Source organism: Chaetura pelagica, unplaced genomic scaffold (assembly GCF_000747805.2).
Source record: "Chaetura pelagica isolate M959 unplaced genomic scaffold, ChaPel_1.0 scaffold241, whole genome shotgun sequence".
Classification (NCBI taxonomy): Eukaryota; Metazoa; Chordata; class Aves; order Apodiformes; family Apodidae; genus Chaetura; species Chaetura pelagica.
Window position 1 is genome coordinate 53,102 of NW_009952057.1, and position 19,137 is coordinate 72,238.

The 19,137-nt window shown below is 41.2% G+C and overlaps 1 protein-coding gene across 1 annotated transcript in view; it reads right to left on the reverse strand.

Moving 5' to 3' along the window:
• The window catches only part of LOC104394214 (neuronal acetylcholine receptor subunit alpha-7-like), a 59,596-nt gene that overhangs the window by 638 nt on the left and 39,821 nt on the right, over positions 1–19,137 (reverse strand). Inside the window, exons 5-10 of the mRNA XM_010003784.1 lie at positions 17,176–17,255; positions 15,689–15,856; positions 13,469–13,663; positions 11,605–11,691; positions 1,313–1,422; positions 4–19 (exon numbers count right to left, since the gene is read on the reverse strand). Of these exons, the coding sequence (XP_010002086.1) occupies positions 4–19; positions 1,313–1,422; positions 11,605–11,691; positions 13,469–13,663; positions 15,689–15,856; positions 17,176–17,255 (656 nt within the window). The remainder of the gene's footprint in view (positions 1–3; positions 20–1,312; positions 1,423–11,604; positions 11,692–13,468; positions 13,664–15,688; positions 15,857–17,175; positions 17,256–19,137) is intronic.

A 19,137-nucleotide genomic window follows, 5' to 3' on the forward strand; every position in this document is an offset into this window, starting at 1 on the left:
TCAGCAGGATGACACGGACCTGAAAGACAGTGATCATACTAGGAATAGAGAGAGCGTTTGTACATTTAAAAATTACAAATTAAAACATTACATTTTTTATATATATCATGGCTGTTATAGTTAGTCTGTGTGGTACTTCAGCAAGACAGACTGCTTTCTGTGCTCCCCAGCTATCTGCTTTCAAATGGTGCTCTTGGGGTCTGGCTTCTTCCTGAGAATGACCTTTTTCAGATACGTGTTGAACACAGAGGTATTCAATGCCCACTTATCTTATAAAGCAAAACAGATGTAAAAAAATCTTTCTTTACAAAATGGTTCTTGAAATCCTGTCTTTAGCAAACAATCCCAGATCTCTGTAATTGAGAAGAGGGCACAAAATCATCTGCATGGTTTTCAACAATTTCTCAGATAGTATGGAAAGATATATATTTAGATATTTTGGGGACCCATGTTTTGATTCAGCTGAAAAATAAACCCTATGCAACAGACTAACAGCTGCTTTTAGCACATCCCATATCTCTATTGTTTAAGCCTAAATAAACAGCCTTGGCTGAGTTTTTCTGGCTTTTTAATGGAAAACCTATTTTATACTCCTTTGAGGAATTCAGCCACCTACTACAGCAGGCCTCTTTTCAAAAGAATAATGGTAAATCAATTAAATTGGGCAGTTTGAAATCTAATTGCTACTACTAACTGCTGTAATTTCCCTGCGTGTAACTGTTGTGGTGCATTGGATGAGTGTTCTAACCTACATGTGACAGAAGTCCAGGGGTCTCCTCAGTATAGCCAGACTGAGACCAAGAGCTGAATCCAGCTCATAATTGCAACAGTGGCAAGACAAAAGTAAACTGGCTTCACCTCCTGTTTTTATTCTGGGAGATTACAGCTCTGTTGCTATCTGCAGTGAGAACCTTTGTAAGGGAACAAAGCCGACAAACTGCCCTACAGAGATCTGTGTTTAGTGCTTTGAAGTGTTGCATTTTGTCAGTGCTGGTGGTTAGAAATCAAAGGTGTTGCCCATGGGTTTAGCATTTACAAAGTGTTCTGCTGTGGCTCAAACACCCCAAAGAAAACCCAGAAAAAAAACCCCAAAGAAAACCCAAAACACAGGAACAGTTTTTAATGAAAAATGAAATTTAGTATGTTTGTTCATTCCCTCTACTAGCAAGCATGTCACACATACTGTCTGTAGCTGACTCTTTGATTAATGGAGAAAAACTTCTGCCCCTTATCTGTAACTAATTTACTACAGATTTTAGATTATTTTTTCCTTTCAATGGATTGTTGAATATTTACCATCAAAGCTGCTTACCCATTTGGGCATCTTTCCTGCTTGTGGGTCATGATGATGAAACTGCAGAACCAGCACTGTAACCACCACAGACAGACCGACAATGACCATGATGCTCGCGAAATACTGAGCTGCAAGGAAAAGAAGGACTTAGTTAGGAGGGAAAAAAACAAACGAAAGGCAAATTATATTCCTTGGCCATGCCTCAAGATCTACATTTGAGAAGCTCTGCATCATGCCCAAACATCTTATCTGGTCTTCCACACTGGAGCATTTGAGGCCTTTGAGCTTTCCGGTGTATCTGCTCAGCTCCCTCCTGTCCTGTGAAGGAAGAGAAGAACGTAGGGCCTCCAATCCAAGGACCGGCTCCCCACCTGCTGCCAGAGCAGTGAGGTGTTGACCTGACCAGATCCACTGAACACCAGCATCCCCCTGCAGTGCTAGCAGAGGAGCTGGAGGGAAATGCTGTCTTCATGGTGTCACTTGACCCTCTTAGGAGCTGTCACCAGGCCCCCTCCCTTGCCTCACCACTGCTCAAGGGGTTAGGTTTTTTTTTCCAGGGTCCTCTTCAGCCTCAAGACCACTTTTTTTTCGGTTTCTACAAAAGTACAGTGTACCCTTGCTGAGTGCTAAATTTAAGCATGCCACACAGGAAGGAAATTGAAATATTGAATGCCAGAACTAAAACTTTAAACCGTATCTCCTAAGTGTCAGTACAGCTTCCTCCTACCAGAGGTGAGCTTGATGCACTGGAATGTAAAGAGGAGTTACCCACAGGGCTAAAGACATTTGAAAGCTGCTGTGGCAAAATACCAAGGACTATTTCATTTGGCTGATATGATGGGTTGATGTAGGAGAGTATGTGACATTGCCTCAGACAGCAGCCTTTTCCCACCCCCAGCTCTCCCTCCTGCAGCTTGCAAGAAAAGCAAAAAGTTCAATACAAGCTCCAAGGCAATTTTTGTCCCAGCTCTGTTTCTTAATACCACTTCCCACTGCCTTAGCAGCAAAAAAGCTTGTTCCTAATAATGAAGTTCTCAGGCCTTTCTGAAACCAGTGTGCAATTGCTTCAAGAGGCAAGCACAACTTTCCCTTGCAAATGAATGATGCAGCTGGGTTAGATAACACAGTCTCAAGGATAAGATAAATTTAAAGGTCTCTGTTGCACTTCCCCATGAGAGCAGAGCCAACAGCTAGGCAGAAGCAGAGCAAACCAAGAACTCAGGTGTCAGGAAAGCTGGCTGATCTCATTCCAGCATGCCCCATGTAACAGAAACACAGCAATGGTGATAGCACTGGTTTAATTACTTCCATAGATCGCTAAATAACTTCCATAAATTCTACACATTTAGATGCAACCAGACTTCAAAGGCATGAAGTGATCCATTTAAAATTGGAAAGTTGTCATCTGGTTGAACTTGGAAACAAGTTGGTATTATCTGACTCAAGATCCTGGCCAATGATCAGGAGAGGAATCCACACTTCCAGTTTTATGTGCTGTAAACCCAAGAACAGAGGTCAGAAAACTGCCATGGAGACTGTTGTCTCAGGAGCAGACTGGGAAGAAGTTCATTTTTTTTTCTCCTGGTGACAGGAAAGAGAGATGGCTGGGTGTCCACCACCTTCATTTGCCAGGTGATTAGTGGGTGAGGGGGCAGGGGCGAGACTTCTGTTCAAGGCAGAGTGAAGTATCCAGTTGGAAAGTAAGGATGGAAGAAGTAGAGCATGGTCCTTCACCTCTATTAACAGCGTCAGCCAATCAAATATTACAAGATACCTATGAAATGGACTGGCAGATAGATATATGCAGCCCAATTAGGAACAGGTGCTGTATTCATTTCAGGGGGAGAAAGCCCCAAAGCCTTGAAGCAGCCCAGACCTATACTAGGGCTGAATTTTGCCAGTCTTCAAGAACCAGCAATGAAAAGGGAAGAAGAAAGTAACCATGATTGGCACCTGTCATGTTAGTCTTCCACATTGCTAGTCTTCCACATTGCATCTCCCAGATGCTTTCAAATAATAGAACTGGTGTTTGAAAAGTAAAACTGTGGGGGTTTTTTTGTTGTTTGTTGGTTTAGTTTTTTAAACAAAATAAAAGCATCCAAAGCTTACAGCTTTGGGAAAAACACCTTTAAACCCAGGCCATGAAACTGTAAACTTCTGTAAATGACAATTTCTGTTTCACCAAAGAGACTGATCAGGGTCCTCATCCCAGCAAGGCACCAGGCAGAACCATGGGAGGACAGAATAGCACTCCACAAAATCAAGAAGAGACAGAGTAAAGTGAGGTGGCAGCAGCTGAGAATATAAAGGCTGATGACAGAAAATGTAAAAGAAGATTAACCTTATTTTCTCTCTCAAGTCAGAACCACTAATACCTTATGCTCATAACTTAAAACAATTTGTAACTCCTGAAGGTGGCAACACACTGCACTGCTTCCTTGTCTTAGTAATCCACAGCCTTGTTTGCTGTATGACTGACTACAAGAAATCACTCCAATCAACTGCTGCAAATGTACTTATTCACAGTGTAAAACCTTAATTTTTACTGAAATATCATAGGCATAATGAAGAATGGTGAGCAGAGGACACAGCTGAAAATAAGTCATGATAGTAGAGCCCTAAGAATTATTGTTTTTAAAGAAGAAAGAAAAGGAGCTCAGTAGAAGAAGACAGAGAGCAGTGTAACTTTTTATGTGGAAGTGAAGATAACTATTTTTTATTGTGCACTATTTGATATGTCCAGTCAAGATGTCAAGCTGGACACATCTCATGGATGTTAATCATAGGAAGTGACAGTTCCTCATACCCATAAGCCCTGTTTTCTCCTTTCAAATATTCTCTGCACAAGCCAGTTTTCAGGTGTTCCATGCTTTCTGCTATAAAACTCATTTTAGAGAAAAATACAGATTCTTGATTCATCACCAGTGGTGTTATTTTGGAGACAGCTGGAAGGAAATAATTATTTGCAGCACTTTGGAGTTATTTGGACATTGGGGAAAAATAAAAACAATAATAACAATAATAACAATAATAATAATAACAATAACAACAACAACAACAACAACAACAACAACAACAACAACAACAACAACAACAACAACAACAACAACAACAATAATAATAATAATAATAATAATAATAATAATAATAATAATAATAATAATAATAATAATAATAATAATAATAATAATAATAATAATAATAATAATAATAATAATAATAATAATAATAATAATAATAATAATAATAATAATAATAATAATAATAATAATAATAATAATAATAATAATTTCTCCTGTGCAAGAGCACACTTTACCTTTCCAGGTGTAAAAACTTTTTATGGGAGAAACAAATCATCTGGCTGACCTGAGAGGTCTGAACATTTCATGTCAAGATTTGGCTTCTGGGTACAAGCATGCTTTATTTGTTTTGACAAACTGTGTTGCAAGTCACACTTTGGCAGAGCTCTGCCTGGAGTGGAGGAAGAACAGCCAACATAGAGCGTATTGCAGCTTTGGTCTCAAGCTGGAGGCATCCTGCTGTGGGTCCTCCTGGCTGTTTCTCTTTGTGACTCTAATCTCTGTGCCACCTGGGGCCTGAACTCAAAAACTGCAGTAGCTTTGGACCAATACGAGAGTAAAGGGCTGGGTCAGGTTTTCAAAGTAAGCATTTCCGGGTCTGTTTCTGCACGGTGGCACCGTGTTCTCATGGCAGTGTGACTGCAGCAAAGTAAACCAGAGGTGACTGCAAGGGGGATGTGGGTGGGTGGATTGGGAGCCTTGCAGCCTGTGTCTCATTGCAAAGTAGAAGCAGCTGCTTACTAGGTCTGGGAGCTTAATGGTGTTTTGTTAAAAACAAACAAACAAACAAACAACACATCAGGTGCTGGAAGCAGCCAGGATGGAGGGAGAGGGAGAAGTGGGGACAGCTACAACCTTCTCAGTACCATATGGGCCCAAATGTTTTTCCCCTTTGGAGATGATATTGCAGGCAGGGAGATAGAAGGTCAGCAAGCTGTGCTGGTCATGCTTGTCACTATGGTGCCTCGCTTTTCCAGAGCAATGGCTTTTTCCCACATCTGACTTTACCATGGGCTGTGGATTGATCAGAAAAACTGGCTGTTTTGGTAGTATTGGAACATTAAGTGATTAAATTTTTTTAAGTCTATGAGTCCAAGGTAGCAACTTACACTGAGACATTGCTTCTTTAAGACATTCCTGCAGCAGTGAAAGACGAATGAGATTCTGGTCACTGCTTTGCCAGGTATCACTTGATGAGGGTAAGCATGGCTACCAACTGTGTAATCCTAAGGATGTTCTAGTCAAAGGATAATCATGAAGGGGAAGAGTTACAGTTATGAGACTTAAGGAAAGTTGTTCCTTAGTTCCTTCTTAATGCATGATTTCCCAGCCTTAATTACGAGGTTACTTTCAAATGGAAAACAGAGTTTAATGAAGCAGGTCAGGGACTGTACACAGGGAGGCAGAGCACTCTTTAAAAAAAGGAATTCAGGCATATGACTATTGCCTAAGGAAGGAACTTATCCTTTCTTCAGAAGTGGTCATAAAACTATTACCACAACTAGATTTGATTATCTAGTGCTATTCACAGGGATCATATTGTCTTCACTGAAATAAAAAAGCCCTTCTGGTTTAGATCTAAATGACTCAAATGTAGTTCTCAGATCTAAAGTCTGATACCTTAGTTTAAATGGGTAGGACCTGACCTTGTACACAAGCTATAATTGAAATGACAGTATTTGTTTAATTTCAATTTTGTCATTCAAGCAGGAAAACAATGCAGTGGGACATGGATAACCCTTCTTAAATAATGCACTAGACTGGGTACAATGGTGTTAGCAGGAAGGTGCATGAATTCCCCATGAAATTACTGGCATTTATTGTGTGAGGAAAATCTGTGCATAGCTGCATACAATTTTAGAAGCAGGAACAACTGTTGTCATTTACCTGAGCTGTATCATACAGGATTTCTGATTTTATCCAGTGCACTCAGACCAGTAATTTCAGGTGTGTAACACATATGGGTGCCTCTTCATTTATTTATATCCTTTCTCAAGTAACAAACTCCATCTGCCTACTTGCATAGATGCTTGATAGAAGTATTTTTAAACAGAGAAATTGAAAGTAAGTCAAATCACTAGTGCAGCCAGGCACACTTCCCATGAGGCATGATTAAGCTATATTAGGAAGGGTAAGTTTAGGACACAGATGATGCTGTATATAGTCACAGTCTGAAAGCCTCTTAGAAGCTACACTCTAGAGATTTTAAGTGCCAGAAGGGACCTGCAGGACCCTGTAATGAAACAAGCCTTGTTCATATACTTGACTTGTATTGGGTCCTGGCCAAACTGCTGTGTTTGTAGGTGTCGTAGGATTTTAATGCTTTCAATCCAAATTGCTGAGATGGTTTCTTTTGTCATGGGTGGTTAATTTTTAAAAAAGAAACAGAGGCATCTTTGCTCTGGTTCTCAGACTTCTCCTTTCTTTGGCATTGCAGATGAGTTTGCAGAAGGGCAGGATTCAACTTTTGAAAGATGGCAGTGCCTTGCTTCACACATATGCATGCTGCTGAAAACTGTTTTTTGAAAATATCTTATTCCTTTAAAAAACGAAACTCTCCTATGAATGTAAGCCCCAAAGAAAGATGAGCAAGAGCAGAAGGCAAACAGAGTGACACAGGCTGTCCAACTGAAATATTTCTTGGCATAGAAAGGCACTGGGTCACTGTGGAAAGGAAAGCACTAACCATCACCCTGCTGTGTAGGGCAGTAGCAGAGTCCTGGTGTTCAAAGGTGATGAACAGTCTGCTGTTGATTTCTAGCTTTGATTTCCAAGCTTTGTCACTTGCTTTTTACAGAAAATAACCTGGGTTGGGTTTTATGTATATTAACACAGCAGTCAGTAGGCTGAATAGAAATGGGAGTCCATCATGTGGTGATGTTGCACATATGGAGTAAGGGAGTCTGCTTTGGGCAGCTTTACAAACAGAGGGAGAATGCAAACAACATACCAAGGAAGAAGGGAGCCACTTTGCAGACAGGTAAAAATGAAGGCAAGTGTTTTGCCCCACCTGCTAGCTTGTGTTTATTTATGTTGAGAGGTTCTTCATTTACTGTAAGTTGAGGTCAAGCGAGAGTGGCGTCAATTAAGAAGAATCAGGGTACGATTTCCATACTTCTTTGTAAATTTACCAGACCTCAGAAGCTAGTTATTTTCTTGGAGTCATATTAGATCAGTTTTCCTTTCCTGCCTCAACAAAGAAAGTCTGAACAGCAGCTTTAAGAATTTCCCATGTTATTACATCAAGTAGTTAAAGCTGAAGTCAGAATGTGGATAAGAGGCACATGTTAGGTGCTAGTGGTTTTGTATAAGCGAAGGCTGGGATTGTTCATCCAGGTCCAGGTAGGTGTAGATGCATGTTTGTTTTTAAAAACCCAGAATCTACAAATATAAAGCAAGTTTTAAAAGAGCATGGGTTCACGCTTTCTGAGGACTTCTACTCCTGCATGCATGAAGACCAGCGACAGTGGCTTTTTTCTGGCCCAGCAATGGATCTTCGTACTCCAAATTACTTGCATCCTTCTCAAACTACATGCTTTAGAAGATTTGTTTATTCCTGTAACCTGGCACTAAATGTGCTGATTCTCAAAAATTTGAACAAGCAGTCCAAGTGTCCTCCTTTACCTCACACATTCCTGAGGATTTTCAACTGGAGCAGAGGTGACACTGGAGAATTGTGGTCATGACCTGGTATATCCAGTTCATCAACTAAAATATGCCGTTTAGGATCACTTAAACAATCATTGTGAAGAGATTATGTTGTGCTACCCTGTTAGAGTAAAGGTAAGGCTTTCAGAGCTCAAAGATCATGTAAACCCACAGATCTTAGCTTTGCTCATTAGCTGAATGAGGGCTCTTGGGTACAGAAGGCAAGTGAGTGAACAGTTCCTGCATATTCAGAGTGGAGAAAGGAGTTGGGAGTAGGACTTTAAAGTAGGAATACTGTCAAAGAGACATTACAATGCAATATTAAATGTAGAAACAGTGGACTAGATTGAAAACAAAGTAGTGCTGAGTAGCCAGAGCGAGAAAGGAATGGTGAAACAAGGTGGAGGGCCTCACTTGCAGAGCAAGCAGGTGTATGAAGTCTGGGAAATACACAGAAGCAACTGGAACTCTGTATGGACATGAAAGATAATACTTCTGGTACAACTGAGAGTGGAGGGACATCTTTCATTACTGGAATGCTCAGATGCATAGGTACCAGCTGTTTAGGGGGAGCAGTCAGTGAAGACAACAAGGAGCCATTTGAATGTGAGGTGTTCCTCCTTGGGATTGATGAGAACAGCCTGAAAGCCTATGGGTCAGACTCAATGAGGAAGCCAACAACAGTGATGCTGTGATGGGAGTGTATTATAGACCACCCAAACACAGCAGATACGGGAAAGCGGCTTTCTTAAAGCAATTAAAGGAAGCCTGTGTATCACAAATCCTGGTTGTCACGGGGGACTTGGACATCCCTGATGTCTGCTGAAAAGGCAATACAGTGTAATGTAAAAAGCTGAAAAAGGAAAACACAGGCTTACTTATAAATGGGGAGGAAGATTTAGTGACAGTGGACAGACATAAAGCCAAGGCAGTATGTTATTTGCCTCAGTTTTCATCATCTAGGTCTCCTTTATCTCTGTGCTTAGAGATACGGTTCAAAAACGAGGAAAACAACCAGCAGTAGATGGATTCAGGGATTGGTTATGAGATCTGAACTTGCCCATGTCTGAGGGACCAGATAGGTGCTACCAAGAGTCTTAAGGGTATCATTGCAAGGCCACAGAGATGGATAAATATCCCTAACAACTGGAGAAAGACAGATGTTGCACCCACCTCCAAAAAAGTCTAAAAGGACAATCCAAAGAACTACAGCCCCGTCATTCTGAGTTTTATCCCTGGTTAAACTGGGAAGTGAGTCCTTAGGGTACATTCTGGACCCTTGACAGAGAAGGTGGGGACTGGGAACAGCCAGCCTGCATTTATCAAGGATGAATATTGTCTGACCAACAGGACTGCTTTCTATAAACAATTAAAACATTTGCAAGTAGTGGGAGATCAGTAGATGTCAATTTACACCATCTTTAACAAGGCTAATCACACAGTCTTCCACTTCCAAAAGTCCTTTCCAATCTGATCTGTCTTGTGATCCTATGAAACAAAATCTTCCATTGCACAGGAATGGTTAAGTTTCAGATCAAGCAGCCCAAGTGCATCCCACTGTGTCGAGGTTCAGTTTGCTTTTGGGATGTAACAGGGAAGCATCAGATGACAGTAGCCACAGAGTTGTTTTAGATATCCCACATCTGGATACCTGAAGTCAGTCTCCAGGGTGTCAAAAAGCATCCATGTGCAAGGATTATTCTTTTACACTGTTTCACAATTAAATTTTTTTTCTAATGAGCAGATGAAAGAAACAGACTGTGTTTGACCTACATGACAACTTTGAGAGGTGTATTTCTAATGCATTTGACACGCTCTAATTATTCAGGCACTAGGAAAACACTTGCAACAATATATACTGTCAACGAGGCATATTTGTGAAAAGATAGTCCTTCAGTTTGTCTTTGACTTTGTGATCCAAAAAGGGTGGAAAGTTGTGAGAAGCCCTAATAATTGAGCCAACATCCACCTGGAGAAGGGGAACTTGATGCAACAGGGTTCACCAACATCACTGCTCCTCACCTTTTCCCAATATGTAATGTTCATACAGCTATGCTGAGGTTAAGTAGAAATTGATCTGTTATTACAGCATCAAGATCTGTAATGATACATAACTATTCATTGATTTTCTTGGTACAAATCTTACTTTCTCTGATAGGGGACTATATCAGTAGAAAACAGTCTAGTTAAAACTAGTGGACTGGGCATAGGCAAGAGCATCCCTTTACTAATTCCAAACAGATTTTTTATGTATTACATGAAGCAAACTTACATGTCCAAGATGCCTGTGTCTCACCCCTACACAAAATGTTTCTTTCAAAATTGTATCTGCCTCTGTGGAGCCCTAGGTATGTGTTCAGAGATAAATTCTGTTAGTTTTTTGGAAGTTCCTGTGGGACTCAGAGGCAAGAGTCTTGTTGATTTTCAATAGGAAGTCCAAGTTACTTGGAGGCTTTCAGAAACTCTTGCCTATGGATGCTGCTGCCCTTACTGTTACATGGTCTCCTTCATTCCCCATAATTCAGTCTGAGGTTTTAATCCTTGAAGTGACACAATGAGGTTGTTTGAGTAAACGCTTTTTTGTCCTATTGATGACATAACTTGTACAAGGCTTTAATTATACAATGGAAAGGTGCTGCTTCCATTAGCACATAGATATATTGTCAAAATTTTGTTTATTTCTGCTTCCTGGAATGTACTTTAGTCATTATTTGTATGCAAAGATAGACCTTAGTTCAGGAGATGATATTTAAATAGGCTGTGAGTTTTCCTCTGGTGTTCATACTTTATTTTGTGAACAAGAACAGGTTTATATTCTCTACCTTTCTATGATGTCAGGGAATAATGTTCTCTCCAATTAACAGGTGAGAAACTGAGGACCCCTGTGATCAAGGTAGAGGGATGTTCCTATTAAAATAGAGGATGCAGCAATGTTTGTCAGGCCCACATTCCCCAGATGATAATCCATCACATAGTTTTCAGCAAGTGGTAAAAATACTCCATTGGTGTATTAGAATTTTGACAGTACTACCTTGAGTTGCTCTTGGAGCAGGCAGTAGAGAAGAGGAAGAGAAGGGTGAAGGTGGGGAAGAGATGCATAACAGCAGGGATGATGGGAGATGGAGAAGAAGGAAGATGAATTTTCTCCAGCCAGCAGCACTGAGACCTTCAAAAGCTCTCTGAGCACACAGATTGATCCAAAGAGTTGTTGAAAAGACTTTATGACCAAACTGAATTAATCCAGAGCCAAGGCTGAGTACTATTCTGGTATCCCACTCATGCCTGTGCATTGGTGATGTTGGCTTTGTACTTTGCCTACCCAGACTTCTATGTTGTATGTTGATTCCCTGGCCACTTATTGTTGCAGTTAGAAGCTTATCTGATATTTCCGGAGCTTTTTTATATGCCTCATGTAGGCTCTTCTCATACATGCAAACAATAAATCCCAGACAGAGGTTTATTCCTGATAATACTGAAATGCAAAACTATAGTAACAAAAAAAAGAGTTAGTCCTCAAATAAGCTTTGAACAACTCTTGAGGTCCATCATACCTTGTGCTCAGGGTAGAGAAAATCAACTTACCTATGAGTGGGACTGAGTCAGAAGTTGCAGGCATGATCTCAGCCACAAGCAGCATGAATACAGTCAGGGAAAGCAGGACTGTGATACCTGGAGGGAGTGAACACGGAGGGCAAGGATGAGGAACACAAACTCTGCAACTGCTCCTCTGATGTATTTGCTGTTAAATATAACCTTGTCCTCATCTATGGCTAAGCCAAACCCATGGCTTTTTGTCTGTCAGTGCAGATGAGAAGATCCACAAAGTGGGAGCATTTTTGGATGCAACTTTACCTGCTGTCTTTTTACTTTTCTCAATTACACCAGAACATTTGCTCCTCTTAGAAAAAAATGGACCAATCTTTCCTGTGAATTGAAATGTAGCTTGCAGAACTGGTAAACTACAAAGTTTTTCCAAAACATAGTGCAAAGCCCAGATGGCTATTAAAGGCTAGGAGGCATTTGCACAGACATGAGGTTAGGTTTTTGCTATTGCTTATTATAGAGCAACCTCCAAACTTCTGCAGCCTGTTTTAAAGTAGCTCTTTGTTCTGTCTCGAAAGACTGTTGCTAAGCCTAACTACTCTGGTGCTGAGAAATCACAAGGTCAACGCATGAACACTATCTCCCATTTTTGTGTCAACATTATACTTCAGCTCAAATAATTCATAGAAACAGAGAATAATTTGGGTTGGAATGGACCTCAAGGATCATCTAGTTCCAATCCTCCTGCTTGGGCAGGGACACCTCCCACTAGATCAGGTTGCTCAAAACCCCATACAACCTGGCCTTGAGCAATTCCAGAGTGGGGGTATCCATAACTTCCCTGGGCAAATTGTGCTAAAATCACAATATCAAAATAATTTCTTCCTCATATCTAACATAGATCGACACTCTTTCATCTTAAAACCATTCACCCTCAACCTATCACTACATGCCTTTGTAAAAAGCCCCTCCCCATCTTTCCTCTAGGCCCCCTTCAGGTACTGGAAGGTCTCCCTGGAGCCTTCTCTTCCCAACTCTCTCAGCCTGTCTTCATAGGAGAGGTGCTCCAGTTCTCTAGTCAGCTTTGTGACCCTGCTCTGGCATTGCTCAAACAGCTCCATGTCCTTCTTATGCTGGGGACCCCAGAAGTGGACACAGCACTCCAGGTGGGATCTTTTCCTTACCTACATCCTACCTTTCATAGACAGCAATTGTATACCCCATAGCCTGTGTTTCACTTCTGGTAAGACAGTCAGTATGGTCTGATGCATGATTGTTCTGTTAACACTAAGGGCACTTCATTTGATTACTTTGATCATCCTCTCTTCCCTGTGTACAACTATCTAAGGTCTTGCCTGGGACAGTCTTGTGTATATCAAGCTTTCTCCTGTCTTCTCTTGGAAACACCCCTCCTGTCTTTATTGACATACAACAGTAAATATCATCTAGCCCTTCCTTGGCTGTCATTTTGCATTTATGGGAGGCTCATGGCTTGGTGTTTTGGGAGCTGAACTTGGAAAGGGAAAATCCAATGCCCAGCTGCTGCTGCTCGCAATCCTACATTTTCTCTGTCTCAGTATGTCCTATCTGAAAAACAGAGTTAATCAGCTGTGAAATGCACTGAAACGTACTACAGAACAGAACAGAACAACAGGGATGACAGAATACTCTCACTGCTGCCTGTACCACTGACAAGTTCTTCTGGGTAAAATCCAGAAGATGTTAGAAGTATTTAGCACAGGCTATGTGTGTGCCATACAAAAGGCTGTTACCTTGGCTTACACAACCAAACAAGTGCTTCTGTGCTCCTTTAGGAAAATCTTTATACATCAAGCACCATGAGATAATTATTTCTCATTTTTTAGGAAGTGCTTATGAAATAAATGAATTCTTTAGCACTTACCTAAAGAAATCTTCTCCCCTGAATCAGCTGGTAAAAGGAAAACAAGCAGTGCCAAGCCAGATATGAGAACACAGGGAATGAGTAGGTTCAAGCCATAGTAGAGAGTGCGTCGGCGCATGGTGATGGTATATGTGACATCTGGGTATGGTTCTTTACAACATTCGTAGTACATCTCATTCCTCTTTCCTGGGACACCTATAGAGAGAAGGATCAGAGCAGTGGGGAGAGGTGCAGAACTCCTGGGTAATCACTGAGAATGGGACAAGGGGTTTAAGAGCCAGTATGTGGTACTTCTTTCACACACTGAGTGTTGAAGAGTGCTTCCAATTGTCCTGTGGCAATTGGTAAGGGAGAAAAGACATCCCCAAATCAGTTACCAGGCAAAAACCATTTTCAAACACTTGTGGACAATGATACAGACATGGATGAACAGATTAAAGGGGACAAAGGACAACGTGCCTCAGTCAAATGTTGTTTGAAAGCTGAAATACACTACAGGGTTAAATGATCCAAGAAAACTCTTAGTGTGCCAGTGTCTTCAGCAACATCTGAGGCAACAGTGAAAGATGTGTGATGTTCTTAGTCCACCTTCTCTGCCTCTAGGGTTTATTTTTATGCCTTCTGAGTCATTAGAATGTGGCTTAGCCAAGAAAGATCATCTGGGCCAGATCAAAAGAGTTCTGAGCATCACAACCTCAACAAGGAAAGATTTGCAAGCAGTGGCCAAATTTTAACTCAGTAAAATGGGAATTCTACCTTCCTGCATGAAGAGACTGGAAACAAACAGCTGATGTCATGTTGAATACCCCATGCAGCAGATTTTCTGTGTGACAAGTACCACAGGTTCATATTTTCTGTCTTTAGTAATAATTTGATTTGTTTTGTCAGGAAAAACAAAGAGGATACAGCTTAAATTTCAAAAGAGATGTTAAGTTAAGCTTAAAAACTGTTGTACCTATAGGTTAAGAAACATAGTTGGCCAGTACCGTGGTGACCCAGCTGCAGCAGAGTGCAGATGCTGTGTGGAAAGAATTGCAGCAGAAAAGGAAATATCAAGGGAGCTGGAAGAATCTTGTATCTTTCATGTCATCATAGCTCACTTTTTTTGTTTGTTTGTTTCTGTGCACACAATAAAAGATATGACAACGTGCAGGAACATGGCAAAGTCTCCATAAAGGATCTTGCCGTGGCCTGTCTGAGATGTTACTTAATGCTTTTGCCTTATGAGCTAGGTAAATGTCTGTTTTTTCCACCCCCGATCAGGGTTGAAGACAGATAAACCACAGGCCAGTCTCTTCATCAGATATGTGAAATTATTGGACAGAAATAACCAATACAAAATAGCACTGGAAATTCAGGAGTGGTCTGAAATGGACAGACTTTAGGATAATTTCCCTATGGGGTCCTTCAACTTCTCATGAAAGTGAGTATCAATTATGTTCCTTGCTGTATTCTCAGATGCCCTGAATAGTAAAACTACTGCACATAATTGGTCAAGGACAGTTATTTTCCTTGTCTACACATTCTGACTGGAAGATGAAATGGCCGTTCTGCAAGCTTTGCTTAGGGTCGTCTAAGGTCTATCAATTTCTATAGCATTGCTTCTGACTTATATCTACATAAATGAGTTCAAAATAACTCAGTAGGAGCTCATTCCAAATAAGTAGTTCTAGATACAGATTCCTCTTTTAAAAATACAGGCATCTTTGAAAGCACAGAAGGGAAAGGAGACATTGAACAGCAGCAGTTATCTGCAGTTATTATGAGCTGGTAGACGCTTTGATGGTTTTCTGGGTGAGACAGATCTATGTCTATAAAAGCTTATTCTAGTTTTGCTGAAATATTGTTGTTTACACTAATCAAATTTTGGCTGGCATTTTACAGTAGATGTCACTGTCCTGTTCTGTGCACCTTCATGGCATATCGAAGTTTAGTTCTGATGAACTGCTCAGATGTATCAGGAACAGGAGATTTCATTTACTTACTCAGTTGCAGGCAATTGCTTTCAGACACAGTTCAATTGCTGCAGCTCAAAGATTGTCTCTGATCTGTGACTTTTTTATTTTTCTATTTTTTTTTTTATTATTTTTTTTTTCTGCCTCTTACATAGTGACTTTTAATATCAGTGCTTCATGTCCCAGTAGGATTGACAATTTCTATATATTTAGGGCTTGCCTTTGAAAATTAGAATACTGAAAATTTTCAGGCCAGCCTACTTACCCACTAAATCCCATTCTCCATTTGAGATGTAGTTGGAAGTATCTGCATCGAGCATCTGCAGATCAATTAACCAGCCACTGTGAGTCCAGGAGCCAAACTTCAAATCACACTTCTGCACGTCAAAGGGGAACCAGCGAACATCAATGTAACATGTGCTTTTCAAAATGCCTGCGGATAGAAATCAGCCAGAATCAGGCATGTGCAAGGCACAATTCATCTCTACCTTTATCTGTTTGATTGATTTTGAGCAACTTTTATTCCCCAAAGTCTCTGTGGCATAGTCATGGGGTAACTGATCAAGTGCAGGTGGAATAACTTCGCTACCCAAGACACACTGCCTCCTTGAAGTAGATTGCCTGGGACACTCTGGCCACCCAGGAGCAGTCCAGCCTGTCTCCTAATGCTGTCTGGCCTGGAAGATCACAGGCAGTGCTACAAGGCCAGACAGGAGCATAGAGTGCCTAGACTTCCACACCCTGTGCCTGCAACTACTGTGACCAGCTCTTTTTTTATGAAGAGTTCCTTGTCAGGCCCTGCATTAGACCCACAGTCCCTTAAAAATACATTGTTTATCTTCAGTAATTTAACCTGGGCCTTGAATTTTACTCTGGATGTATCTAGGCCATTATTATGCAACATCTTAAATTTAGGAGATTAATACTTGTATATTGTTGCAATTTAATTATTTCATTTTTTAATATATATTCAGCTGAGAGAAAGAAAAAAGAAATACAACACCCTAATGGATGCTTTAAATGTTCTTGGGGCCACAGCTGCAGCTGTGGGAGTTCCCCAAACAACTGACAGTGTAGCAAGCTTGGAGAGAGATGAACCGTGCAGCCTGAATAATGGGCAGCTGGTGGCAAAGCACAGGGGTCATCCCTGCAAGCCCTCATGCCTGTGGACCTCTGGCTTGGCAGCCTTACCTTCCCTCGCCAGCTCATTGCATGCCAGCCAGCTAAGAGGCACTATGTGAAAGACAGCTACCTTCTGCTTCACTGGAAAATTATCCCCAGTGCTACACTTGAGCTACCTGTTTGCAGTCATAGTTTCTGTGTGTTCCCTAAAACAACAGCTAATGTGAACCCCAACTCTGAGTCCCCTAACTGAGCACAGTTTGATATTTTGCAGTAAGTGCTTGAGCCATGCCTTTTGAAAATAGAATCTCCAAAACAGAGATCCTTGATTATTGTCTTTGCCTGCTGCTGCAAAGGTTGAGAGCATTCTGGCATAACCTCGTGTGCAAGACCATGTCCCTGCACAAACACTGCTGCTCTAGGGGGGCTGAGTTCCCTTCATTTGTCCCTATAAGTTCTGGGAGGTCTGACTCCCACCATCATGGCCAGTTTCGGATGGGCTACGTGGAAGCTTGCAAAATTTCCAAAGACTGCTTCTAAATACCTTGGTTTCATTAATGAAGGAAAACTGCTTGTACTTATTCAAAGCTACACATTGACTTAAAGGAAAAAATGCTCTCTGTGCCTTACCTGGAGGAATATACTGGCAGGATCCAGAGTAATTCACCAGCACATTTGTGTGAAATGTCGCATCAAATCTTTCATCTGCACTGTAACAGAGTATAAATATTTTAAAAACTCACAAAAAACCCAAAACAACAACAACAACCAAACAAAAAACCAAGAACCCAAAACAAACAGAAAAAGTAAAAACCAAGATCATATTTGAGTTAAGATGTAGTAACTGTCAGCATAAAATTAGTATTTTGGCTGAATTTAATGCACAAATGACTGAATTAAAGTCCTACAACTGGGTAAAGCGGCCAGTATCTAGGCTTCTCATAAGCATTTTTGGCTTGCACACAGCTATGCTAATTGCATGCTGTAATGTCCTCAAAGAAGTAAGAAGCAGAGCTGTGTGATGCTTCAGGGAACTGAAGCAGTGAAACAAATGAGATTCACAGTAGCTATATCCGAAGACCAGACCAGGGTGAGGCTTTTCTGAGACTGCTGTAAGAATCATGTAGCTCATAGTGTAAATCAAGTTATCTGGCACCCACATATCTGTTGTAAGAGTAATGGTGGCCTGTTACAGTTTATTGCAGGGCCAGCAATTAAACTAATGACAATAAGCTTTCTATAACCTCCTCCCCCCAGTCCAGACAGGGAAAGGAGAGAGAGATTAAGGAGAGAGCCTTCTGAAAGGAAAACTAAACTAGACAACTTTAATGAATTACAAATGAAAAAAAAAAATAAAAAATGTACAAATATGTGCAGGAATGTACAAAACCTCTATCTCCCCCTCCCTCTGCCCAGCAACTCCCACTGCCCTCTCCTGAGCTGCAGGACAGTCCTGCAAAGGTCCTGGAGCACTGCCAGGGGTAGCAGCAGAGCAGAGGGGAGCTGAGGGCAGATATATGAACGTCAGGAAAGCACAGGCCTAGGGATGAAAGGGGATGGACAGACAGAGTGCTCCCTGGATGCTGGCCATGAACAGAAGAGGAAGCAAAAGAGAGCTTAACTTCCGTGATCCCTGAATTTATACTGAGTATGATGCATATGAGATGGAACACTTCATTTGGCCAATTTCAGTCATCTGTCTAGTCCATTCCTCCCTACGGGAGGGCTGTAGATATGACCCTTCAGCTTCTTTAGTGTCTGAAGCAGCAGATTCTACACGCAGAGCAAAATGTCCTTGGTCTCTCTGCAGTAACTATAAACATTCCTCTGGCTGGAAAACTTGCTGTTAATTTCAGCAAGTGTGCTGCTTAGAAGAGACGTCACTGAAGGAAAAAAATCAGTAAAAGGAAAAAAATCAGTAAAAAGAAAATTGGCTTCATCCTGGCCCAAACCAGGACATGGCCTGAGAAAGCAATTCTGCAGCCTCTTAGAATGCAAAGGGACCAAGGGTTTACTTGAAGCAATGGAAGAAAGCACTGGGGAGAAGTTGTTTTATATTTGGGGCTTGTAGGAGGAGATTCATTGAGATTCTGAGAGCAGAAACCAGGTGAAAGGGGCCAAGCAAAGATAATTTATTTGGGATTCTGGCAGTTCTGAGGAAAAAAAGAAAAAGGGAATAATGAGCCAGGCAAGGATAAGAACTGTTTTAGGGAGTAGACCTGGGGTCTTGTTCCAGAGCATCTCTTGGGAAGACATTAACTATGGAAGGTTCCCCTGGCTGATGCTGCAGAACCTTGCCTGTCAGAGCTACGTGCAGGTCTGTGTTGCATGATTACACCATCTTACACACATCTCACAAGCAGATGTTGGAAATTCAGGCCCTATGTCCCTCCTGTGACCTGCTCTTCATTCATGTTTGAGTCCTCAGTATTGTCCCCAGCCCAAAACCAACAGCATAAAATTGAAAAAGATAGGTGCAGAACGAGTGATAACTATAAAAAGGCATAAAAGGCAGAAAGATATATTTTTATAATGACAAGGGAACAAGGAAAAGACAAAATACCAGATAGAACCATTACTTGCTGTGGCAGG